At 30.1% G+C, this 21,717-nt stretch overlaps 1 protein-coding gene across 2 annotated transcripts; it reads left to right on the top strand.

Moving 5' to 3' along the window:
• The first annotated feature begins 917 nt into the window (after window positions 1-917).
• Window positions 918-4,246, top strand: LOC18108409 (DNA repair RAD52-like protein 1, mitochondrial). 2 transcript variants are annotated; one of them, XM_024591151.2, is made up of 4 exons: window positions 918-1,446; window positions 1,927-1,964; window positions 2,066-2,160; window positions 2,402-3,786. In XM_024591151.2, exons 1-4 carry the CDS (start codon window positions 1,139-1,141, stop codon window positions 2,459-2,461), a joined length of 501 nt encoding a protein of 166 aa, XP_024446919.2. In that variant the 5' UTR covers window positions 918-1,138; the 3' UTR covers window positions 2,462-3,786. The 2 variants fall into 2 exon arrangements, with proteins under 2 accessions (XP_024446919.2, XP_006371380.3); XM_006371318.3 differs by lacking the exon at window positions 2,402-3,786 and adding an exon at window positions 3,799-4,246 and having other exon boundaries at window positions 926-1,446.
• Window positions 4,247-21,717: the final 17,471 nt, after the last annotated feature.

Below are 21,717 nucleotides of genomic sequence, written 5' to 3'. Positions count from 1 at the left end.
TTCTTGTTTTTTTTTCCTTTCTTTTTGCATATTTTTTTGAAACTAACAGTATACTCTAACTGAATGTTCATTTATGTTGCAACTCACTCTGGCCTGGATGAGCTACCTTTGCTCTTATTCCTGAATTAGACATAGGGAGTCACTGGCAAAAGGCTCGTCACTTTCTCGATCATTCAACTGCAGAAACCAAACTACATTTGTCTACTATGTAATGGAGGGAAGTTTAGCGGTGGATCCCTTGAAGGTGTTCTTATGCTGTTTATTTTATGTTAGTCTATATAGTTGTATAGTTGTTTTTTAAAATATTTTTTAATCAGAAATATATTAAAATAATATATATTTTTTAAAATTATTTTTAATATCAGTGCATTAAAATAATTTAAAAATACTAAAAAATATTAATTTGAAGTAAAGAAAATAAAAAAACTTTAATTTTTTTTAAAAATATTTTTGTAATGCAAAAATAAACAAAAAAACATGCATTCGAAATCTTATTGCTGGACTTAATAAGGTAAGATCTCTCACATTTGTGCATGAACATAATTCAAATCTGTGGCTATGCTTTCAAATGCTCAAATTGTGGTTTATGCCGGAGAGAATGATTTGATGGTCCCTGAAGAAGCGTTTTGAAGAATGTCGCTTGATATATAAGGTTAGACTGGTGAGATGCAGCGACATTTTAGGATCTTCATTCAGAGACCTCATATAGATATTGAAATAAAAAAATTATTTTAAAATTATAATAGAGATATATTGATTTTATATTTTTATCTTTGTTTTTATAATCAGATATTTTTTTTCTTTTATATTTGTTTTTAATCGTCAAACATTAATCAAATGCAATTTAATGAGTAAACTATGATAAAAATCTATTAATTTAAAAACAAATGAATAGACATAACACAAAATGAGAAATGCTTGAAGAGTGGGAGAAAAACTAAGAAAACGATGTAGTTTTCCAAAAATCAATCAATTTCAAAACCCATAAGAAGCCCATACAATACAGGCATACAATACAAAGGACTCCCCTGAGAAAAAGCAGAGCACTGTCTCGAATCCAACAAAACCACATACAAAAGAGGGTTTGGTTCTACAGTTCTTTGTCCTTCCTCTCTCTGTCTCCCTCTCTCGCTAAAAAATGGCAGCAATGTCTACGAGGAAATTCCTTACGCTAAACCCACTATCCAGCTCTCCTTTGAAACAATCACTCCTTTTCTCATCTTCTCTCAGCTACTCTACCAAGTCTTCTGCTTTTGGTGCCAGAAACAAAAACACAGCAACAGAGAAGCTTAGTGACATCGATGACAACGCTGAAAACGATTCTGTACCCACTTCAGGAATAAGTAGGCCACTCTCTGAAATACTCAAAGAACTCAACAAAAAGGTCCCTGATACTCTTGTTAGTCAGCGTGTTGATAATGGGTTTTCGATCAAATATGTCCCTTGGTAATCACTTCCTCTCTTTACCTGTATATGCACCCATATGTTTTGATTTCAACTTTTTTTTCCTGAAAAAAAAATGGGGTTTTTAGGCTTATGATGTATAAAGATGAAAAAAGTCTAGTATTTGGGTAATGGGTTATTTTGTTTTAATCGTACAATCTCATTTTGACTTTTCTTGAGCAGAATCCAAGGCCCTGTTTGGTAGGTTTTGCGGCGAGGTCTTGTTTTTTTTTTTTTGAATTGTTATTATAAAAGATAAAAAAAATGTTATTTTAATATATTTTTAATTGAAAATTGATTTTTTTTTTATTTTTTATATCAGTTTATTAAAATTACAAAAAATATAAAAAATATTAATTTATATTTTTTCAGCTGAAAATCAATTTGAAAAAAAGAGAGGAAACAATCTCTAATTATAATGATTTAGAAGGCTATTGGCTGATTTTATTGTTATTTATTGTCGTTTTCTATTGTTTTTATTAGGCATCTTGTTAACAGGATTATGAATTTACATGCTCCAGGTATGCTAAGAGTTAATCCACACATCACACAAGTTTTTTACTAATGATTATACTTTAACTTGATATCCAAGCCTAACATTTACTTTCTTTACCTAATACAGAATGGTCTGGTGAGGTTCGGAACATCACTTATTCACCTGATAGCAAGTCTGTATCTGTTGTTTACCGTGTCACTCTTTATGGGACTGATGCTGAGGTATCTTTCTTGCTTTACCCACGTTTTGTTTGTGGTTTTTAGTGTATGGTATGCTCAATTTCTATAGCCATTTTCTCATGGCCAGCATAGGCTGACTGATTTCTTGAGTTGTGATGCCTCACACTTGCCTTATCACTACTTTCTGGCTCTGGAGTTGGAAATCATGACATGATACATTGACTTTAATGGTTCCCTGGAAAGATTGCTTAATATATGGTCATAATCTTTTGGCATGTTGTAGTCGTGTCTTAATCGAACTCTGATGCCTAAACCAGAGGGAGTAGTTGTGAAAGGCATATAAGGCTAATAAAATTGAGAGCAAGAAGATGTGCATTCCTGAGCAGACTGGTTGATACTTTTTACTTGAGGTGATCTTATTTCATATTTTTTGCTTGAGAGGTAAGGGGGGGCCTTTTCAACTAAGGTAGGCAAAATGTGTCCTTGAGAAAATAAAGTCTTGAGTGTTAAGAACTCCATTGACGCTGCATTTCTCTGATGAAAGAGTAGACAACACAGCTAATAGGACAGCTCATGACATGGGAGATTTCTCTTATTGATCTTCTTAGTTCTTCAGCTTGATGTTTTTCAAAAGTGGCTTATTCTTAACAGAACCTAACGGTTTGGTGAAGGAGTAAAAAATAAAGAACAACATTAGAAATTTTGGGGTCTAAAACTCCATGTCTGAGATATACTTTTCCAGTTAAGGTATAGTACCTTTTGTTAACTGAAGTTGAATTTCTAGAGAAATTCTGAAAGTTGAGATTTGGTAATTTGCCTTCTTTACGTGGAATGCTATACATCTGCTGTGTTTCCAACTTGAGCAACTGTCCTTGTTGATTGAATAGCGTGCTAACTGAAGATAGGGTTTGAGGCAGACTACAGATTTCAATTTAATGAATGAAGCTTAACATATCTTACAAAAAAAAAAAATCTTTAAAAGTAAAAATAGGGAAAACAAATAAAATAAAAGTGAAAGTGAAAATAGTTTCAGCCTTTCAGATTGTTGGTGGCTAGATTGGTACTTTGGAACATTGATGTAGTTGTTAGTAGTCACGAAAAATTGTAGCTGATTTGCTATGAAATGTGAGGTTCGTTTCACTTAATTTTTGGAATAAATATCTAATTTGCGCGCTGTTATTTACTGAAATATGGAGCACAAAGGTTTCTGCTATAGGAGATGCTTTATTAGGCAGTTTTTAACTATTATGAATAGTGAGACTTAGGAAGATGTTCACTGATTGGTAAGTTGATTGTTATTATGTTTCAATTGAAGATAAAACCAATTTTACATGATGGGGAAGGTAAGAAATTGTAAAATATGTATATTTCTTTGTTATATTTTTACTGCATTTTCCTCCCCCCCTCTCCTGATATCTGGTAAAATGGTATTGCAACAATCACTAAAATGTTTAGACGTCTACTTAAGTGGGTTTCTTTACATGATCCTTTAATCAGCCATGACCCGCTTTTGTCCAACTTTTATATGCATCTCGAGAATTTATAAAATTTATCTCCTTCTGAAAGCCATCTCTTACCCACGCTACTAATAGTTATATTTCCATTGAGTTCAGTTGCGTGAATTGAAGAGAATTGCTAACAGTGATCTCCTGTTAACTCTCTCCTTTTTAATTCCACCAGCTATACAGGGAGTCGACCGGAACTGCTGCTTTGGCTGAGATAGGTTTTGGAGATCCTGTGCAGAAGGCAGAAGCAATGGCATTTCGTAGAGCCTGTGCACGCTTTGGTCTTGGACTTCATCTTTATCATGAAGACATGTGCTAGTAGAACAGTTTATGTTGTACAAGTTAAACTCATCTCGGTTGCTTTGAGGGTTTTTGGTATGCACAATGTTTTCTAGAAGAACAGGAAGGGCAAGGCCTGATGTCAAATCTCATCTCATTTTTGGGAAAGCAGGAGCACTTGGTTGCTAATTTGGTGCCTGTCTTTAGAGCACCATTTCCAGTGTTTAAATGCTTTAGATTAGGTTAACTACTTAATGATATCTATCCATCGTTAACATCTTGTGTTGATAACTAGTCTGATAATGTCGATTCAAGTGTCTCTACTCTCTAGAGCATTTTTTCTTTGTTTTTGCTGGAATCTCCTGCTGTTCTTGCCCCCTTCTTTTATCCGTTTTTTTGTTGTAGGAGTCCAAGCGTTTTCTTGTTTCTCTTATTACGTTAGGGTGGGAAAGCTAGACTCACTACTGCATCTTCAGCCCATTGTTAATGAGGCTTTTGAAGACTTGAGTGTCCAATTGCCAACCAATGTGGACAGCAAAATGGTTGGGGTAAGTCACACCATATCGATCCAATGGCCAATAGGTGAAATAATTAACACAAGTTCATGGAGCCACAAAGGTTAGAATCTCAAGGGTACTATCTGGAAGAATCTGCCCCAAAGGTGGCTATTTTTGTTGACTAGCGATTCTTTTTTTTTTTATATATAGAAATATTGGGTAAATAATATAAGTTCGAAAAAGAATTGACAAAATAATACATGTAATATATATTGATAAAATAATATAGTTAATATATGTTTCTATTAAAAAACATGATATTTATAACTTGTTGCTATTAAGAATAGTAATTTTTAAAAATAAATTATGAAATAGATAGGAGAAAGAGAAAAAAAGAAATATATCTCGAAAGCCAACTGAAACTCTGATTACGAGATCACTAATATTGTCAAAAAAATCTCGACAAAATAAATCCAAAGATACAAAGAAAAGTTACAAATGGTAACTTAAGCGTGTTACACTTGTTGCTCAAAGATAGCGGGTAACTCACTTGTTTTTGGAGACAAGTGTAGCCCACTTGGGTTACCAATGGAAACCTTCCTTGGTGTTATTAATTTTATCTCGTCAAAATATTTCTAATAGTGGTAGTAGTGTTCTAATCAGAACTTTGGTGTGCATCCAAGATCTATTTCTTTTTTTATTTTTTATCTCCTCTCTTGCCTATTTTATATATATATTTTTTAAAATATTGCTATTCTAAATAACAAGAAGTTATAAATATTTTGTTTTTCAATTGTGATATATATATATATATATATAGACTATGCTATTTTATTAATTTCTTTTAAAATCATGCTATTTCACCAATATTTTTAATTTATTGTGTTGAATTAAAAACTTCCCCGAGATGGACAAACTCGTATCACGCTAGGTCACAAGTGTTTAAGAAAAACCCCAAAGATTTAAAGGGCCATTTTGGATACTAGCCCAATGGCCTTTATCTCCCCATCTTCCAAGAAGGGAACGTTGTCCTCAGCAAAGTCTAGATTGATTTAAAGCTTTTTATGTATATTAACTTGAATTAATTTTTAAAAAATATTATTTTAATTTTATTATTTTAAATCGGACCAAATTAGCCTATCAAATTAATCATATTTAATTGAATTAAATCTTATCTAATTTAATTTAAAAATAAATCTAGATAATATCGTAAACTAACTTGATTCTCCCCGTTTGTTTGCTGGAAAGTAGTTTCTTTTTGGAAAGTGAATTCCGGGGAAAGTGAATTCCGGGAAAGTGAATTTCAGGAAAGTATTTTCCGATGTTTAGTAGTATAATGAAAAATAAGTTGGAAAACACTTTCCAGTGTTTGGTTATGTCATGGAAAATGAGCTGGAAAATAACTTATTAATGTTTTATTTTTCTCAAGTTTATTAAAATAATGAGGAACAAATCTTACAAATTAAAAAGTTGAATGAGAATGAAATTGAAAAAAAATATAATTTCATAAATTATCTCAAATAAAATAAATAATAATCAAAATAATAGAGATCAAATCTAAAAAATTAAAAAAAATGAAAGGTGAATAAATTAAAATAATAATAATTAACATTTCATAAATTATTTCAAATAAAATAAGTAACAATCAAAAGAATAAGGACCAAATTTAATAGATAAAAAATTTCAATAAAAAAATGATAAGGAAAAAGCAAATAGCAATTATAAAAATAAGGACCAAAATTAATATAAAAATTAAATTTTAAGAGATGAAATTGAAAAATAAATATACAAAACAAATTATATATAGCAATCAAAAGTTTGAGGATCAAATTTGAAATAGTCAGCAAATAATGACATTTCTAATTTTTTCACAACTTCCGGAAAGTGTTTTCCGCCCAAATTTTCCAGGAAAACACTTTCCTGAAAACCAAGCCAAATTTTCCTTTGACTGGAAAGTGTTTTCCGTTGACCAACTTTTCTAATGACAAACAAACACAGGAAAGTTTGGAAAGTGGTTTCCCGGAAACCACTTTCCGGAAAACAAACACAGCCAAAAGGAAAAACACTTTCCTAGAAACTAAACCAAATTTTTCTTTGACTGGAAAGTGTTTTCCGTTGACCGAAAAGTGTTTCCGTTGACTGGAAAGTGTTTTCCGTTGACCGGAAAGTGTTTTCCGTTGACCAACTTTTCTAATGGCAAACAAACACAGGAAAGTTTGGAAAGTGGTTTTCCGGAAAGTAAATTCCAGGAAACAAACATGGCCTAAATTAATCCATCAGGCTAAACCAAGTTTAATAATAATAGTCATGATAATACGCTGTCAGAGGATCCCAAGGAAAAAACACAGATGGATATAAGAGAGCTTGAGAAGGATAGAAGGGAGACGATGATCATGAGTGTACCAACAAAATATTTATTATTTTATTCACATTATAACCATAATATTTATGTTGTACCAACAAAAAAAACATTTTTGCCTAGAAATTGTTTGGCGAATTTAGCCGATTATATCTAAGATTATGAACGCAACCAATTAAAAGTTTTACATATCATCAAATTTATTCAAATCATTTTATAACTGACTTCTTATTAGTTATTATATTTTATTCATATTATAAATATAATTTATAGAATTAATGGTCTGACTAAATTTAATAATTTATAAGATTTTATAATTAATTGGCAGCGCAACAATTTCTCAAAAAAAAAGAGAGCAGGCAATGGGGCCAGCAAGAAAGTGCGAAGGAAGTAAAGCTGCGAGACATGCATGTGTATGAGTCAGTCACTCGCACACTCACCCACACCTCTGTAGCTTCTCCCTGCGCCTACAAACGAGAGAAAGAAAGAAAGAAAGTACACTGCTTGCTAGTCTATGCTCTTGTGCGAGAAAGAAAGCATCGTATAGTCTGTTTGCTACCTCTTCAATTCATAGAAAGAAAAAGAAAAAGAAAACTAAAAATACGGTGATGCCTACTATACCCAATAATATGACAGACGCACTGTGTAGGGTTTTAGAGAGAGAGAGAGAGAGAGAGAGAGAGTGGGGTTGCCTGGTTAGGGTTGGATGGATGATGATGCTTTCCCGTCAAAGATGTCGGAGACAGCTGCCCCATCATGCCCCACTTCTCTTCTTTTATTATTTGCTAGCCTGGACTCCTTTTGTGTATCTCTTCAACCATCAGCAAATTGTCAAACAAAACAAAACTCTTCTGTAGTTTACGTTACGGTGATGTTTACCTACGGAATATTTCTTTGCTATGTTCATTGGTGTTTATTAACAGAAAGTTTCTAAGAGTGTATATTAAATATTAAGATAATTATATATAATTGAAAATGAAAGAATGAAAAGAAAGACAGAGAAAGGACATGTCATTACTATTGATGAAATTAAGGCAAAATATATCTCTTACTAATATCTATTAGTTGATAATATGACAACCAAACCCTTATCTCCTCCCAATTTTTTTTTTATTATTATTATGATGCAGAAAACAACACACATCAACCCCATATTTTATTACAAATCAAACTTTTATCATCACAAATCAAGCTTTCATCATCACAAATCTGGTCATCCTAATACTCAATATGTCAGCATCCTTGTTATGGTTCAATTTGTTTTTTAAAAGTTGCTACACCAAGTAAGTAAAACCACCCATTTTTTGTTGTAGTCCATTTTGAAAATGTTAATTTTTTAGCATTTTTATGTAGCATGTATGTGTTTACTTGTTTTGTAGCTTTTTTCTATGGATATTTGTTGTATAAATGCATTATTTATGAATGTAGAGTTTGTTTGAGATTTTAAAAAATTATATTTGTTTGTAATTTGATGAAATTGAGCTTGATTATGTGATTTAGGTGTTTTGTAATAAAATAAATAATGTCTTATTTAATGGGTATGTTTAATATTTTATCAATTTTATTGTCAAGTTGAAAATTTTGATAAATGTGGAGGAATTTGATTTTTTTGTAGAAAATTGTTAATGATTTAAGGGTACTATAAAAATAGATTGAATAAGTTTGAGTTAAACTAATAATTGCTACTGATAATTTGTTTAGTTCATATTATTAATTAAAACATGTTGTCATTAATATTTTATATAGGTTTCATATAAGTAATAGATGATCGTTCTTGGATGTGTCGAATTTCATTCGAAGGGTTGCACAAGATTGGTTATCGTAATGGGGTTGAGGATTTTATTAAACACACATTATCTAATTCGAAAAATATTAGTGGAGGCAGTATTAGATGTACATGTAAGAGGTGTAAAAATAAAAAGTTTCTTCATCTAGATGTTGTTACGATGTATTTTTTACAAAAAAGGTTCATGAATAAATACTTGTGTTGGTTTGCACACGAGGAACTATATGTTCCTTATAAGACTATGTTAGAAAGGGTTATTAAGTCAACTTCTAGTTCTAATAACATGCATAGAGTTGTAGATGATAATAGTAATTATTATAAGAATATGATTATGGATGCAATGCAAATGAATTAAGGTGATGTAGGTGAATGTTCAATCGTAAATGAAGAACCAAATACAACCACAACCATGTTTTTTGATATTTTGAAAGATTCTGACGACCCATTATGAGATGGATGCATAAATCATAGTAAATCATTGGTTGTTGCACCGGTGTTCACCATTAAGTCAGATTATAAGCTGAATAAGGCCAGTTATGATATAATCATCAAATGGGCGAGAAGCATTTTACTTGAAGGGTATAGACTGAAAGAGAACTTTCATGCTGCTAAATCCATGATAAAACCCTTTGGCCTAGGATACCAGAAAATTAACATGTGTCCAAACCTCTGCATGTTGTACTACCTAAAAAATACATATTTGACCAAGTGCAGAACCTATGGGCATGCTCAGTATAAACCTAGAACTGACAGGGGAAAAAATCTTGTTATACAAAGAAAAATGAGATACTTCTCAATCACTCCTGGATTGTAAAGGTTATTCATGTCTCCGATGATTTCTGAGCATATGACATGACATCATTCACATGATACGATGAACTGAGTAATAATGCACCTTTTCGATGGTGTAGCCTGAAAATATTTTAATAGGATACATTTTCAGTTTTTAATGGAACTATATAACATACATATTGGGTCATGTACATACATATTCAATCTGTTCAGGTAATTTGTTGCACCATATTCTTGTTGGCCGGTGATACTCACGGTTTACAACTTGCCACAAGAGATGTGCATGAGGCTAAAGTTCATGTTCTTCTATATGGTCATACTCGATTCTAATAATCCATATATATATATATATATATATATATATATATATGTATATTTGTTTTCAATCTTTGATTAATGAGTTGAAGTCATTGTGGTCATCTATGACTTTGACGTATGATGTATTGAGGAAATAAAATTTTCAAGTGAAGGTAGCTTTGTTATGGACTATCAATGATTTTCCGGTGTATGTGATGGTTTCTGGCTGGAGCACGCATGGAAATTAACATGTCTATATTGTATGGAAAATAACAAGGCCTTTACCTTAACAAATGGTGGTAAAATATCTTCTTTTTTTTATTGCTATCGATGGTTTTGCCAATCAATCATAATTATAGAAAAAGAAGAGAGGACTTCTTTGTAGGTAAAGTTGAAAGAGATGTTGCACCGCTGTTACCGTTGGTTGAAGAATTGTATGATATGGTCTAATTTCACAAAAGCATTGTGTTTGGTTTTCAATCTGGTAAGAAGAAGTTTTTGCAACGTGGTTTAAAACACATGTAAGGACCGCTAAATAATTCTTATATCTCATAATAATTAATTTCATTAAACCTTTCTCTTGTACTATTAATGGTTCTAATCATGTACCAAGTTTATTAAATGAGAGGGATGCTGGTGATAATTTGAATTTATTATGTTTTGGTCGTGAAAGAAAGGCCAAGTGTTATAACGAGTATTTATTTAATGAATATGTCTTTCATACTGAAGAGTATGGTCAGTATAAAAAGACCTATAATAGTGGAATTTGTGTTAAGAGATTAACTTCTAATAAGTTTGAAGTTGATTATTATGGGAAGTTTGAAGAGGTTATTGAATTACAATATCATAACAAGCTTAATAAAGTTTTTTTTTTATTCAAATGCTATTGGTATGATACCACCGATAGATGGATTAAAGTACACCATCACCATGGTTTGGTCGAAATTAATACAAAGGCTAGACTTCGCAATGTCGACTATGTCTTTGTTTTTGCTAAGCAATGCCAACAAGTTTATTACACATACACTTATTTGTTTAGAAAAGATCGTTCTAGGGTTGATTGATTATCTATAGTGAAAACCACACCCAAGGGTCGTGTCCAAGTTATTCAGGAAGGTAATGATAAAGTAAATATAAGAGATAATATCAATCAAATTGATGAATTAATTGATGCATATCGAGTTATTCTGTCTAACGACTTAGAAGAAAATTTAAATTTTTGTGTTGCTGAGAATATTTTTGTTGATGTTGACGTTGATGAGTTAAATGATGTAATGAGAACCAGTGGACATACAAAAGTTGATGAAGGTGATGATATCGACGAACATCAATTCAATGAAGAAAATTACGATGGACACGACGATGATGAAATTAAAGAAGAAGAAGAAGAAGAAGAAGAAGAAGAAGAAGAAGAAGAAGACAATTCAATTAAATTGTAAAACATCAATGTGTAATAAAATTGACTTTAATGTAATCTTTCTAGTTCATTTACAATGAAATTGACTTTAATGTAAGACTCAAATTTGAGAGTTCGACCTTTCGCTACTGTTTTAATAATAACTAGAGTTACATGTTGAAGTTTGATGCGATTCTAGTTAGTCTGAAAATTAGACTTCCATACCTTTCTAATAATATATAGAACGCCTTCTAATTCATTAAGGCAAGAGAGAACTATTATTTGAAGTTGGGCATTGATGCTGCCAGTATATTACAAAAGAGACCAAACTTGTCTTATTTTAATCAGTTGGACTAATAATCTATCTTTGTTTTGTGTGGCAACACTTGTTGAGTTTCAAACTTGTTTATTTTATTTATTTTAATTAGTTTGGGCTAGTTTTAGTTTGGTTTGGGTATTATTTAAATCAGGTTTATATGTGACCCATTATGGATACTATGGTTACTTAACTTTATAGTATAAGTAATGTTTGTGAAGAATATTTAAAGAACAATTTTTTTTTTGCAGAATAAAAATATTGCCTCTCTTGGTTCTTGATTGAACTTTAACTCTTTAAATAATTGACCAATCTTTGTTAGTGATTTTATACTTCTTTTGCTCGTCTCTAAGAATAGGCATTGTGATTTAGTGATTTATAGTCTTGTTGCTTTGGAGCAAGTCTTCCATTGTGATAAGCCCACCTTCATACTCAAACTTGTATTAGATAGATCTTGGGTTTACGAATTCTATTAGTTCCGCTAGGGTTTGTATCATATTGTGATTTTACTGTATTTGCAGGCTGGATGGATAAAGAAAACAAGAACACTTATAAGTAAAAATTGTTTTATACCGATGGAATTACATTAAGAATGTAAATACTAACTGAATTACTGACAGACTAAGTTTCTTAAAGAGTTCCAAAGAGTTGAAATGAAATTACATGACTTTGCCATTAACCATTACAAACAAAATTACTAATGGATTAAGCCTATTGAAGAGTTTTAAAGAGTTTAAAAAAAATTGCATGGCTTTGCCAATGACCATTACAGATGAAATTACCAAAGAAATAAACCCCTCAGAGAGTTGAGAAAAATTATATGCCTTTTCCACTAATCATTACAGATAGAATTACTGACAGACTGAAAATTCATTTGAGAATTTAGGGGTCTTTAAAACAATTCAGGTTTAATTGAAAAATTCAAGTTTTATTTACCAATAAAATTATTGATAGATGTTTAAAAAATATAAATATTTAATTGTTCATTTAAAAGCCCTAATTAAAAGACCAGATCTTTAATTTCATAAGAAAACGCTTCTTCTTCTCTTTTCTTCTTCACTCACTTTGCAATCTCTTCTCTCTCTTCTTATCTTTCACTCAACGTCTTCTTCCTTCATCCTCTTTTCTCTCTTTGTCAAAATCTTCTTCATTCTCTATCAATCTCTTTTCTCTCATTTTCTTTTCCTCTTAACTTTTTCATCCTTCATCCACCACACCTCTATGGCTTTACTAGGTAAATATTTTATCATTTTGAGTTTTCAAAGCTTATTGTTTTGCCTTATAATGCTCATAATGTTTTTTTTTGGCAAGCAGTTGTGCAAGTCTCACTAAGTTGGATTAACATAGTAAGAAAACAAAAACAAAACAACAACAGCCATGGTAAGGCCTTTCATATTCTTTTTTTTTTGGGTTTTATTTGCTATGTTTTTGAGTTTATGAGGGTTAACATTTTTATGAGAGCTTAACTTGATAATATAGGAATGTTGGTTGGATTTATTTCTTGTTATTTGATTATTTTTATTTATTATTATCATATAAAATAGGAATGCTTAAATTTAGTGCAAATTAATCATATAGAATTGGAATGTTTAAATTTAGTGCAAATTAATTTTACTGCAATTCCTTAAACCCAGTAACCTTGTTCTTTTCATTTGGTAAAAAAAAAAACTTTTTTTATGTTTCAGATTGGTTTTCTGGGAATAGCACGTAAAAAGAAGTTTTGAACCTTAGCTTTTAAGGAGCTCAATGTGCTTAAATATATCTATTTTTTTTCTTTTATTTTTTCAATCAAGTATCGTGGTCATTTCATGGCAGCCAATTTATAAATGTGTAAATGGTCAAGAAAAAAGATCTGTATGCATATATTGTTCAAAACAATTAATAATGCAATTTCATGAACTCAGCTTAGGAAATCGTTTCTTTTTCAATATGATTGTATATGTCTTTCTCAAATTTATATTTAAATCCAAATTATCTCTTAGATTTATATGGTTCCCGATATGAGTACCTATAGACTTTTCATCTTATAAAATAATCAATTTATAAAAATATTTTAGTCATAAATAAAATAAATTAGTTTGTGACTTTATTTATTGATGTATATTTATAGGTATATGAATTTTTAGTAGTCTCTTGTATAAGAGAGGTGCTATCGATTTTTTTTAAAATAATAGGAATATTATTAATTTTCTTAATGATTTTATTTTTAGATGCCAAAGAGAAAGTCATTAATGAGTAATACAAACATGAGCGCTACTAGTTCTTCTAGTTGCGCTTCTGAAGGCTATGAGTCGTTAGGTGCTAACCATTATCAAGCACCTGATGCACATACACCCTCTGTCGATGCAGGCTCGTTGAGTGTGATGCCAATTTGTAGAGGAGGTATTCATTTAGAGAGACATGTATGTACTAGGAAGTATATTGCTCAATGGATGCCCGACCACTCAATGTAAGTGTGTTTTCCTTTATTGCAAGATTGAAAATAAATAACAATGAATAATTTTTTAATAATAAATTTCAATTAAGAAATGGAATTTCAAGTTTACAAATATGGAGGTTGCTCGCACAATAACATCGGCAATGAAATTGTTGATAGAAGTGTAATTGTTTTAGTGAAGTCAAGTTTTCAAAAATCCTAATTAATAGAAACCTATGACTGATGCATGATTTGAAAAGTTCAATGTTATAATAATAATAATAATAATAATAATAATAATAATAATAATTATTATTATTATTATTATTATTTTAACTTGGTTAGTAATTTTTTTCAATTTTAATGAACATATTGCTTTTACAAATTTGACGTGCAAGGAAAACTTTTACTAGAATAGAGCTAACAACGCTGTTGCTAGAAGGGTTTGGAAAAATCACAGTACAACTAGGTAAAATTGAATTCAAAATTTTATTTTTTTATACAAATGTTAAAATTTTATTTTTCATAATCTTAATCGATAATTTATTTCTACCATATAGGTTAAGTGATTTATGGTATGAGATGCAAAAAAAAAAAAAAAAAAAAAGCTAAAGAGAGAGGTCTTTTATGATAGGGAGATATGATTGTGTGGAGGGGTTTTAGACCTCTGCATGTCTCAAAGGCTGTATGGAAAGCTTATATCCAGCATGTGGTGTCTTAACATTTCACGCGACGATCGCAGTCCGGTACGAAGAACCAGAAAAAAGCGATTTATGGTTTAATAACCATGCATACTAGTGGATCCATATTGTTCGTTTTGCATGGAAAACGAGTGGTAAGATTCTTTTTTATTACATCCATTTTTTAAAATTATTATTTTATATGAAAATGTTTAACTAACAACAACTTCTTTTTGCAGGCTACAGTTCTTAGACGCGAACCAAGACCGAAGAAGCTTTTTGTAGAAACTCACATGTGAAATGATAATCGTTAAAAAGGGGTGCAACAACTCGTGGATAACCAAGCTCAAAAGTTCATGGTAAGTTGGATTTTAACAATTTTTTCTTAAGTTATTATTTTTTAAAATTATCTGACTAATATTTTTTTTCTGGATACACTTACCACTAGATTGTAGGAAAGATACGGAGACGATCTTTCAACCTATCCAAACCTTGATTTGGATTTGTAGTTGGTTGATGGATCGTCTGGTAGACTAGATAAAAATCAGATTTATAGTATCTCAAACACTACGGTTAATGATGTGCAGACGAGACATAATGTATTAACTGTTAGTTCCTTCCAATCGAGTTTGAGCTCCCATTGTTCAAAGTTCCAGGTGATTGTATGATAAAAAGTGAAAGTTCAAACGACCTAGCTTACTGTTGAGACATAACAACTTAGTGATGAGACGACCAAACTTGGGTGATTGTATATGGAGTTGTTGTCAAACATCGGTGGTATAAGCGGTCCACCTCCTCGCCCACCTAGTCCTAGTGAAGATTTGTCTCTTTTTCCTTTAGCTTTTGTCCTCTAGATGAATTGTATTCAAACCAATGATTTTTAAATTTGTAATAAATATTAGGTTTTTATTTTAGTTTTATTTCTTTAAATTTTTCTCTCTTTATTTTAATTTTTTTTAAAAGTATTAAACACATTACTAACGAGATTACCGACGGACTAAGTCCATTGAAAAGTTCCAGAAAGTTGAAAACAATTTACATGAAATGTTACTGCCTATTACAGACAGAATCACCGACGAACTAAGTCCATCAGAAAATTCCAGAGAGTTGAAAAAAAATTACATGAATTACCATTGATCATTACAAATGGAATCATAGAAGATTAAGTCTTTCTTAGAGTTTCAAAGAGTTAAAAAAATTACAATAAATGCCACTACCAGTATGTAAATCATTGATGAGTTAATTTCATCGATAATATGAAATAAATCACCGATGACATTACCAATAGAATGATGCTGAAAGATTATTTTTGTTCGTTTTTCCCATCTAAAACTCTATTAATGATTTTATTACCGATGAAGTTATTAACAAAATTAAAATCACTGATGATAAGTTTTCTAAAGTGCAATTACCATCCATGATTCCATTGATAATGTTCTATGAATGTTAGCTGTTGGTATTGTTTCTATTTCTGTCTTCTATGGCCCAAAATCATGCAAAATCACAAATTAAAGACTCATCCTTTTAACCATGTTTGTTGTAGGAGTATTGTATTAGGTTGTATGTTATGTAAGCTTCCTTGCTCTCAACAAATGAAGGTGTTTATGGTAGGTTTATGTCCAGTAACATGTATGCATCAAAGGTTTGTTTAACTAGCCATTATTACCAAATTGCACTCGCTAATGCCTTCGTATCTCCACATTGCCATTTTTGTTCGTTGCTCAAAATTTTTCAAGTTGTTTTTTCTTTGGGGTAAATTTATCAATCTATCTTTTATATTTATTTCCTTTGTTTTTACATATTTTTTACAACGTTTACATTTAAGCTACTATATCCTTTATATATCTCACATACTTAAATTAACACATATTTAAAGGAAAATTCAGGATTTTACCTCTAAGCATTGTCTTGTAAATATTAATTTTAGCAATCTCCAGTATATGGTTTCATAGGAGAAACTATGTCAGGCGAACTATGGAATTTCTTAGGATTGATTTGTTGTCACATATATAGGTTGGGGATATATTTGTAACTTTACATTTTATCATTTATTTTCAATAACACAAGTCAAAATTACAAAATAAACTAAGAGGTATGGACATTTCACCGTGCATGTTTAAATATGTATTGTCTCACATTTCATTATGGACTAGAAAAATTCACTTTCTTGGAATTTTTATTTTGGTCCGCAAACTTTCTTTTCCTCAATTGCATTTTCTTAGCCCAAATTGAAACCCAACTGCTTCTTATTCTTTAAGAGAGGGTTAAATTGAATGACAAATGATCAATGTGAAAAAAGGAGGAAATAGGCGGCAACTTTGAATTTCATACAAAAAGTTCAGTTTGGTCCTCCTAATTTTCTGTTGATAAATAATCATTTCTTACAAAGATACAAAAATAAAAATAAAACCAAACCCAAACATGTGGGCCTAGGTTAGAAGGGCCACGAACCTTGATACTTTTTTAAAGACCTGGGTGTACTTGGCTCTTTTCATTTTTTTTTAATTTTGTTATTTTATATTCAGGTAAAAAATAAATTTAAAATTTTTTCTATTAAACCCGGTTGAGCCCTGACCCAAGTCGCAAATTTAATAGGATAAACCATAATATCTAGGTTGATCTAATATGTTGTCATTTCAATATATATATATATATATATATATATATATATATATATGCCATATTGAAAACAAACTTCAACCATCGACGTGTTTTGTTTGTTTTCTTGTGGGATTAATTTGTTCAAAATTTATTTTTACATGATTGTCATGGTTTTATGATTTGAGTCATGAGTTTAACAAGTTAGCCTGAGTTGACCCATGCTGCTTCAATATGTCACCGTGTTAATATTTTTTTCAGAAAATAAAGTCATCCTGCTAATTTCCTTTCCTTTATTTTGTTTTCTTCCAGCTTCATCCTTTAGCCTTTTATCCTATATTTAGATTAAAAAAAAGTTAAAAAATATTAAACCCAATGGATTCCATAACCCAAATCGTGGGCTTGACAGGATAGGCCATAAAGCTTAGGTCAATCAAATATGATTTCGTCTATATATATATATATATATATATATATATATATATATATTATGTCATACTGATTTTTTTAAACATTTGGTTAATTTTGAATTGATTTTCTTGATATGTTTTATTTGGTTAATTTACAATTAATTGGTTTTGATTTGCCTTTTATAAGGATTTTTTGTCATCTTGCATTTTTTTTAAAATTTAAACTATATTGTTATTGATCGTCCAAGTTGTTGGATTTAATGATATTACTTAAAAATCTCCCACAATCTTGATATTTTTTTTATATATTAAAAAATAATAATTCTACCAGTGGCAAAGCGCTAGTTAATGGAACAATTAACAATAAAAGACATAGGTTAGCTGAGAAGAATATGCCCAAGTATTTGTGTGCTGAAGCTACAAACATAACTATGTATTTGATCAACAAATAGTCGACAAAAGTACTAAAAGATATAACTCGAATTGAAGTTTGGAATGGAATGAAATCAATACTTAAATATGTAAGAGTATTTGTATTTTTTATGCTAACATATCTAAAGTGAGGAAGAGTAAGCTTGATGAAAAGCTAAAAAAAACTAAGTTTATCAAGATAACAGTCAAGTTAAGGGTTATAAACTCTATAACCTGATAACTAAGAATATCTTTATTAGTAGAGATATACTATTTGATGAAAAACCCACCTGAAAATAGGGAAAATAAATAAATTTAGAAAGAGTTTAGACTTTTAAGATTAAAGATAATTATGTCGTATTTGAAGTTCTCGATGTTGAATAAGCAATTGATGATAATAAATAAGCAATAGGTTCCAAGCCTCTTCAAGAAATTTATCAAAGATATAATAGTGTTATGTTAGAACCAAACAAGTACGATGGTTGAAGATTGTAATGCAAGAAGAAATCTATATGATTAAGGAGAATCAAACTTGGAGCTTAGATAAAATTAAAGGCAAAATGATCATTGGTGTAACAAGATTAAAGTGAATCATGATGGATCTTTAAAGAAGCTAAAAGCAAGATTGGTTGTAAAAGGTTTTTCTCAAATGCCTATAATTAATAAATTGAAACCTTTGCACCTATAACATGGGCGAACACTATAAGACTTCTCATTGGTCTTCCAACTCATTGGAAAAATCAAACTTGGGAGCTTAGATAGAATTGAAGGAAAAAAGATTATTGGTGTAACGGGATTAAAGTGAATCACGATGGATCTTTAAAGAAGCTAAAAGCAAGATTGGTTGTAAAAAGTTATTCTAAAATTCTCATTGGAAATGGGAAATCCTATACCTAGATGTGAAGTCTCCTTTTTTGAATGGTTGGTTAGAGGAGGAAATCTACTTTGCTCATCTTGAACATTTTGAATTTCAAGGAAGTGAAGAACATATGGAAGCTACAATAATTGGATGTTCTAGGGATTGCTTCCAAAAGTTTCAAAGGGAAGTGTTGAACATTGATCTTTCTTGGAAGATTAATGAATTTGGTCGGAACATTGAATCAATTTTGAAAAATGAATGAATTTGGTTGAACATTGAACCTATATTTGAGAAATGAATGGATTTTCCTTGAAAGAGAAATAGTTTTATTCTAATAAGTTCATGAAAAATTTGAAGACTTTAATTTTTTTTAGACTATGCAGAAATTTATTTGAGTGAAACTCTTTGTATTTCAAAACAAATTTATCCATCATAGGTTCAATGGTCACCAAGTTCGTTCATCTTTTAAAATCGGTTTAATATTCAACCAAATTCATTCATCTTTCAAAAAGGCTCAATGTTCAATACTTCTCTTGAACCTTTTGGAAGCAATTCCTAGAATATTCAATCATAGGCTTTCATTTTTTTTTAAAGAAAGACAATTCTTTTCATTCATCAAATTATGTTCACTACATCATTCTCATACAAGTATTAAAAGTAATTCAATGCTAATTCATGCATAGTTTAAAAAAGACTTATAATTTTTTTTAACTATTCATGAACTTATTTAAGTAAAACTCTTCATCTTTCAAGGCAAATTTATTTATCTCTCCAACATAGATTTAAGGTTAAGTCAAATTCATTCATCTTTGGAATTTATGTATTATTCAACAAAATTTATTCATCTTCTAAAAAGTTTTATCAAAACTTTCTATGAATATGACTGCATAGTGTTTGTGAATAGCTTGGAACCTTGAACAATATGTTTGGACATATTGGCTATGGGTTAGATTGAAACCTTGGTGCTAGTAAGCGAAAGCTCATGAGAGCAAAAATGAATAGAAAAATCATGGAAATTTACAGGATCAAGTTAAACATTGAGAGTAGTAATGATATGATATTAGTGTCCAGCAGTTTAAAAATACTAGCATTCAACTCTTTTAAAGGAGAGAGGTTTTCCAGAAGGAACTAACTTGCCAACAAACAGTTTTACTTTTTTCATAAATTAAGTCATACTTTTATTTTCATTATTGGGCTCTTAAAGCAATGTGGATTTAAATTTTCTTTCCACATAACATAAAACCAAAAGCATTGACTAACACCTTTATATATCATATATGGTTATTAATCCTAACACATATAGAAATGTATCCTTGCCGAGGAAAGAAATAATCCAACTTAATACCATCCAATCATGTTGAAATAAGATAATGTAAATTAGATTATTCTTCAACCAATTGGCTATATTATTATGAATATATTACAGTGGAGCATGTTTTAATCCTTCAACATGGTCTATAAACTAATAACAATTCAAGATGAGTGTGAATTAGGTTTACCAAATGAGACAATTGGAAAGAGTAATTTGATATAAAAAAAACAGTGTCGTGTTTGAGACATAACTAGTGTGAGTTTTAAATTGATAGAGTAAAAGAATGAGAGGTTAGAGATGAGGTTAAAAGGTGTGCCAAAGAGTTATATATGCTACCAAGTTAACTTTTTGGGTTTTTAAAAGAATTGCTTCAATCACTCATATATATTGATTTCTCTCGGCCTACATATATACATATTAGTTACACTAAAAAACTATATTGCAATTACAAATATATCTATAATTGTTTTTTTTATTTATCCTTAAAAGCTTTATCAGAAAACTTAGCTTTGAGACATCATGAATTTGTTTTTCCATGTCATCAGATAATTAATGAACATATTAACATCTAAAAGATAGATTAACCTAGTAGTCGGTGCTAAATAAAAAATAAAAGAATAAAAGTTAGTAATATAAATATATAAAACTAAAGGTGAGACACTCAAATAAAAAATTAATAAAAGATCAACAATCAAGTTTTTTTTTTATTGTCATAGTTTATATTTAGCTAAAAAACAAGGCTATATGAAAGAGAAAAAAAATTATTAGAGAAAATAAGGATACCTATAAACTATTGTAATGTGATTCTTAGTTTAAAAGTTGGTTATGTAATAATCTTCATTTAAATACTTATACACGATGTAACCTACTATGATTGCTTCTAACCTACAAAAATTTCATCCTACAAGTCATGTTATTTACTAAGTTTAAGCATGGCTAACTGATGAGTTCGTTTATTAAGGTTTAAACTACTTGAACAAAATTCAAGCTTGGTCGAGAAAAAGACTCAATCCTCATTCTTATCATAAAGAAACATTGCTTTTTAATTTTCCACCCAAGACTAAGTGCAAGTTATACTATAATTGGTACGTTGTCATGTCCTTGAAAATGAATGAGGCCTTCAACATCCTAGTTTTTATTTAGTTATTTATTTTTTTTATCTCTCTAAATGAAAGGTTTTGACACTGAACCATATTATATCTCCAAAAAGAGCGTTACAATTAGGTCCATATACTCAATCTTATATTATTTTACATTTATCTTAGTTTTATATTTATGCACTTCTGCTTTCAAAATTTATGATCTCACCATCTCTCTCTCTCTCTCTCTCTCTATATATATATATATATATATATATATATATATATATATATATATATATATATATAAAAGAATAAAACCCATGACCTCTTCGCAAAAAATACATTTTAATGATCATATTAATTTTCTTCATATTTAACCTCTTATTACATATTAACTTTCATCAAGGGTGATTCAGATACATCTCAAATGATTCTACATTATTAAGGATTATTGAACCTTTTAATTAGAAGAAATGAAAAATTCACATGTGTCATTCGTTAAAAAAGAATACCAATATGAAAATTAATTAGTTTATTTTTTGAATTGTAGGGTGGGTGTTCATCACTTTATCTATTCTCCTTGTCGCTACCAATATCAAGGTGA

Source organism: Populus trichocarpa, chromosome 19, assembly GCF_000002775.5.
Source record: "Populus trichocarpa isolate Nisqually-1 chromosome 19, P.trichocarpa_v4.1, whole genome shotgun sequence".
In the NCBI taxonomy this organism is placed as follows: domain Eukaryota; kingdom Viridiplantae; phylum Streptophyta; class Magnoliopsida; order Malpighiales; family Salicaceae; genus Populus; species Populus trichocarpa.
This window is presented reverse-complemented; position numbering and strand designations above follow the sequence as displayed.

Bases quoted from the DNA above. Each gene is read 5' to 3' on its own strand.
- LOC18108409 (XM_006371318.3), top strand. From the start codon at position 1,139: ATGGCAGCAATGTCTACGAGGAAATTCCTTACGCTAAACCCACTATCC. The intron at 1,447-1,926 runs GTAATCACTTCC...TGTTTTTATTAG, and splicing joins TCGATCAAATATGTCCCTTG to GCATCTTGTTAACAGGATTA. The intron at 1,965-2,065 runs GTATGCTAAGAG...TACCTAATACAG, and splicing joins TATGAATTTACATGCTCCAG to AATGGTCTGGTGAGGTTCGG.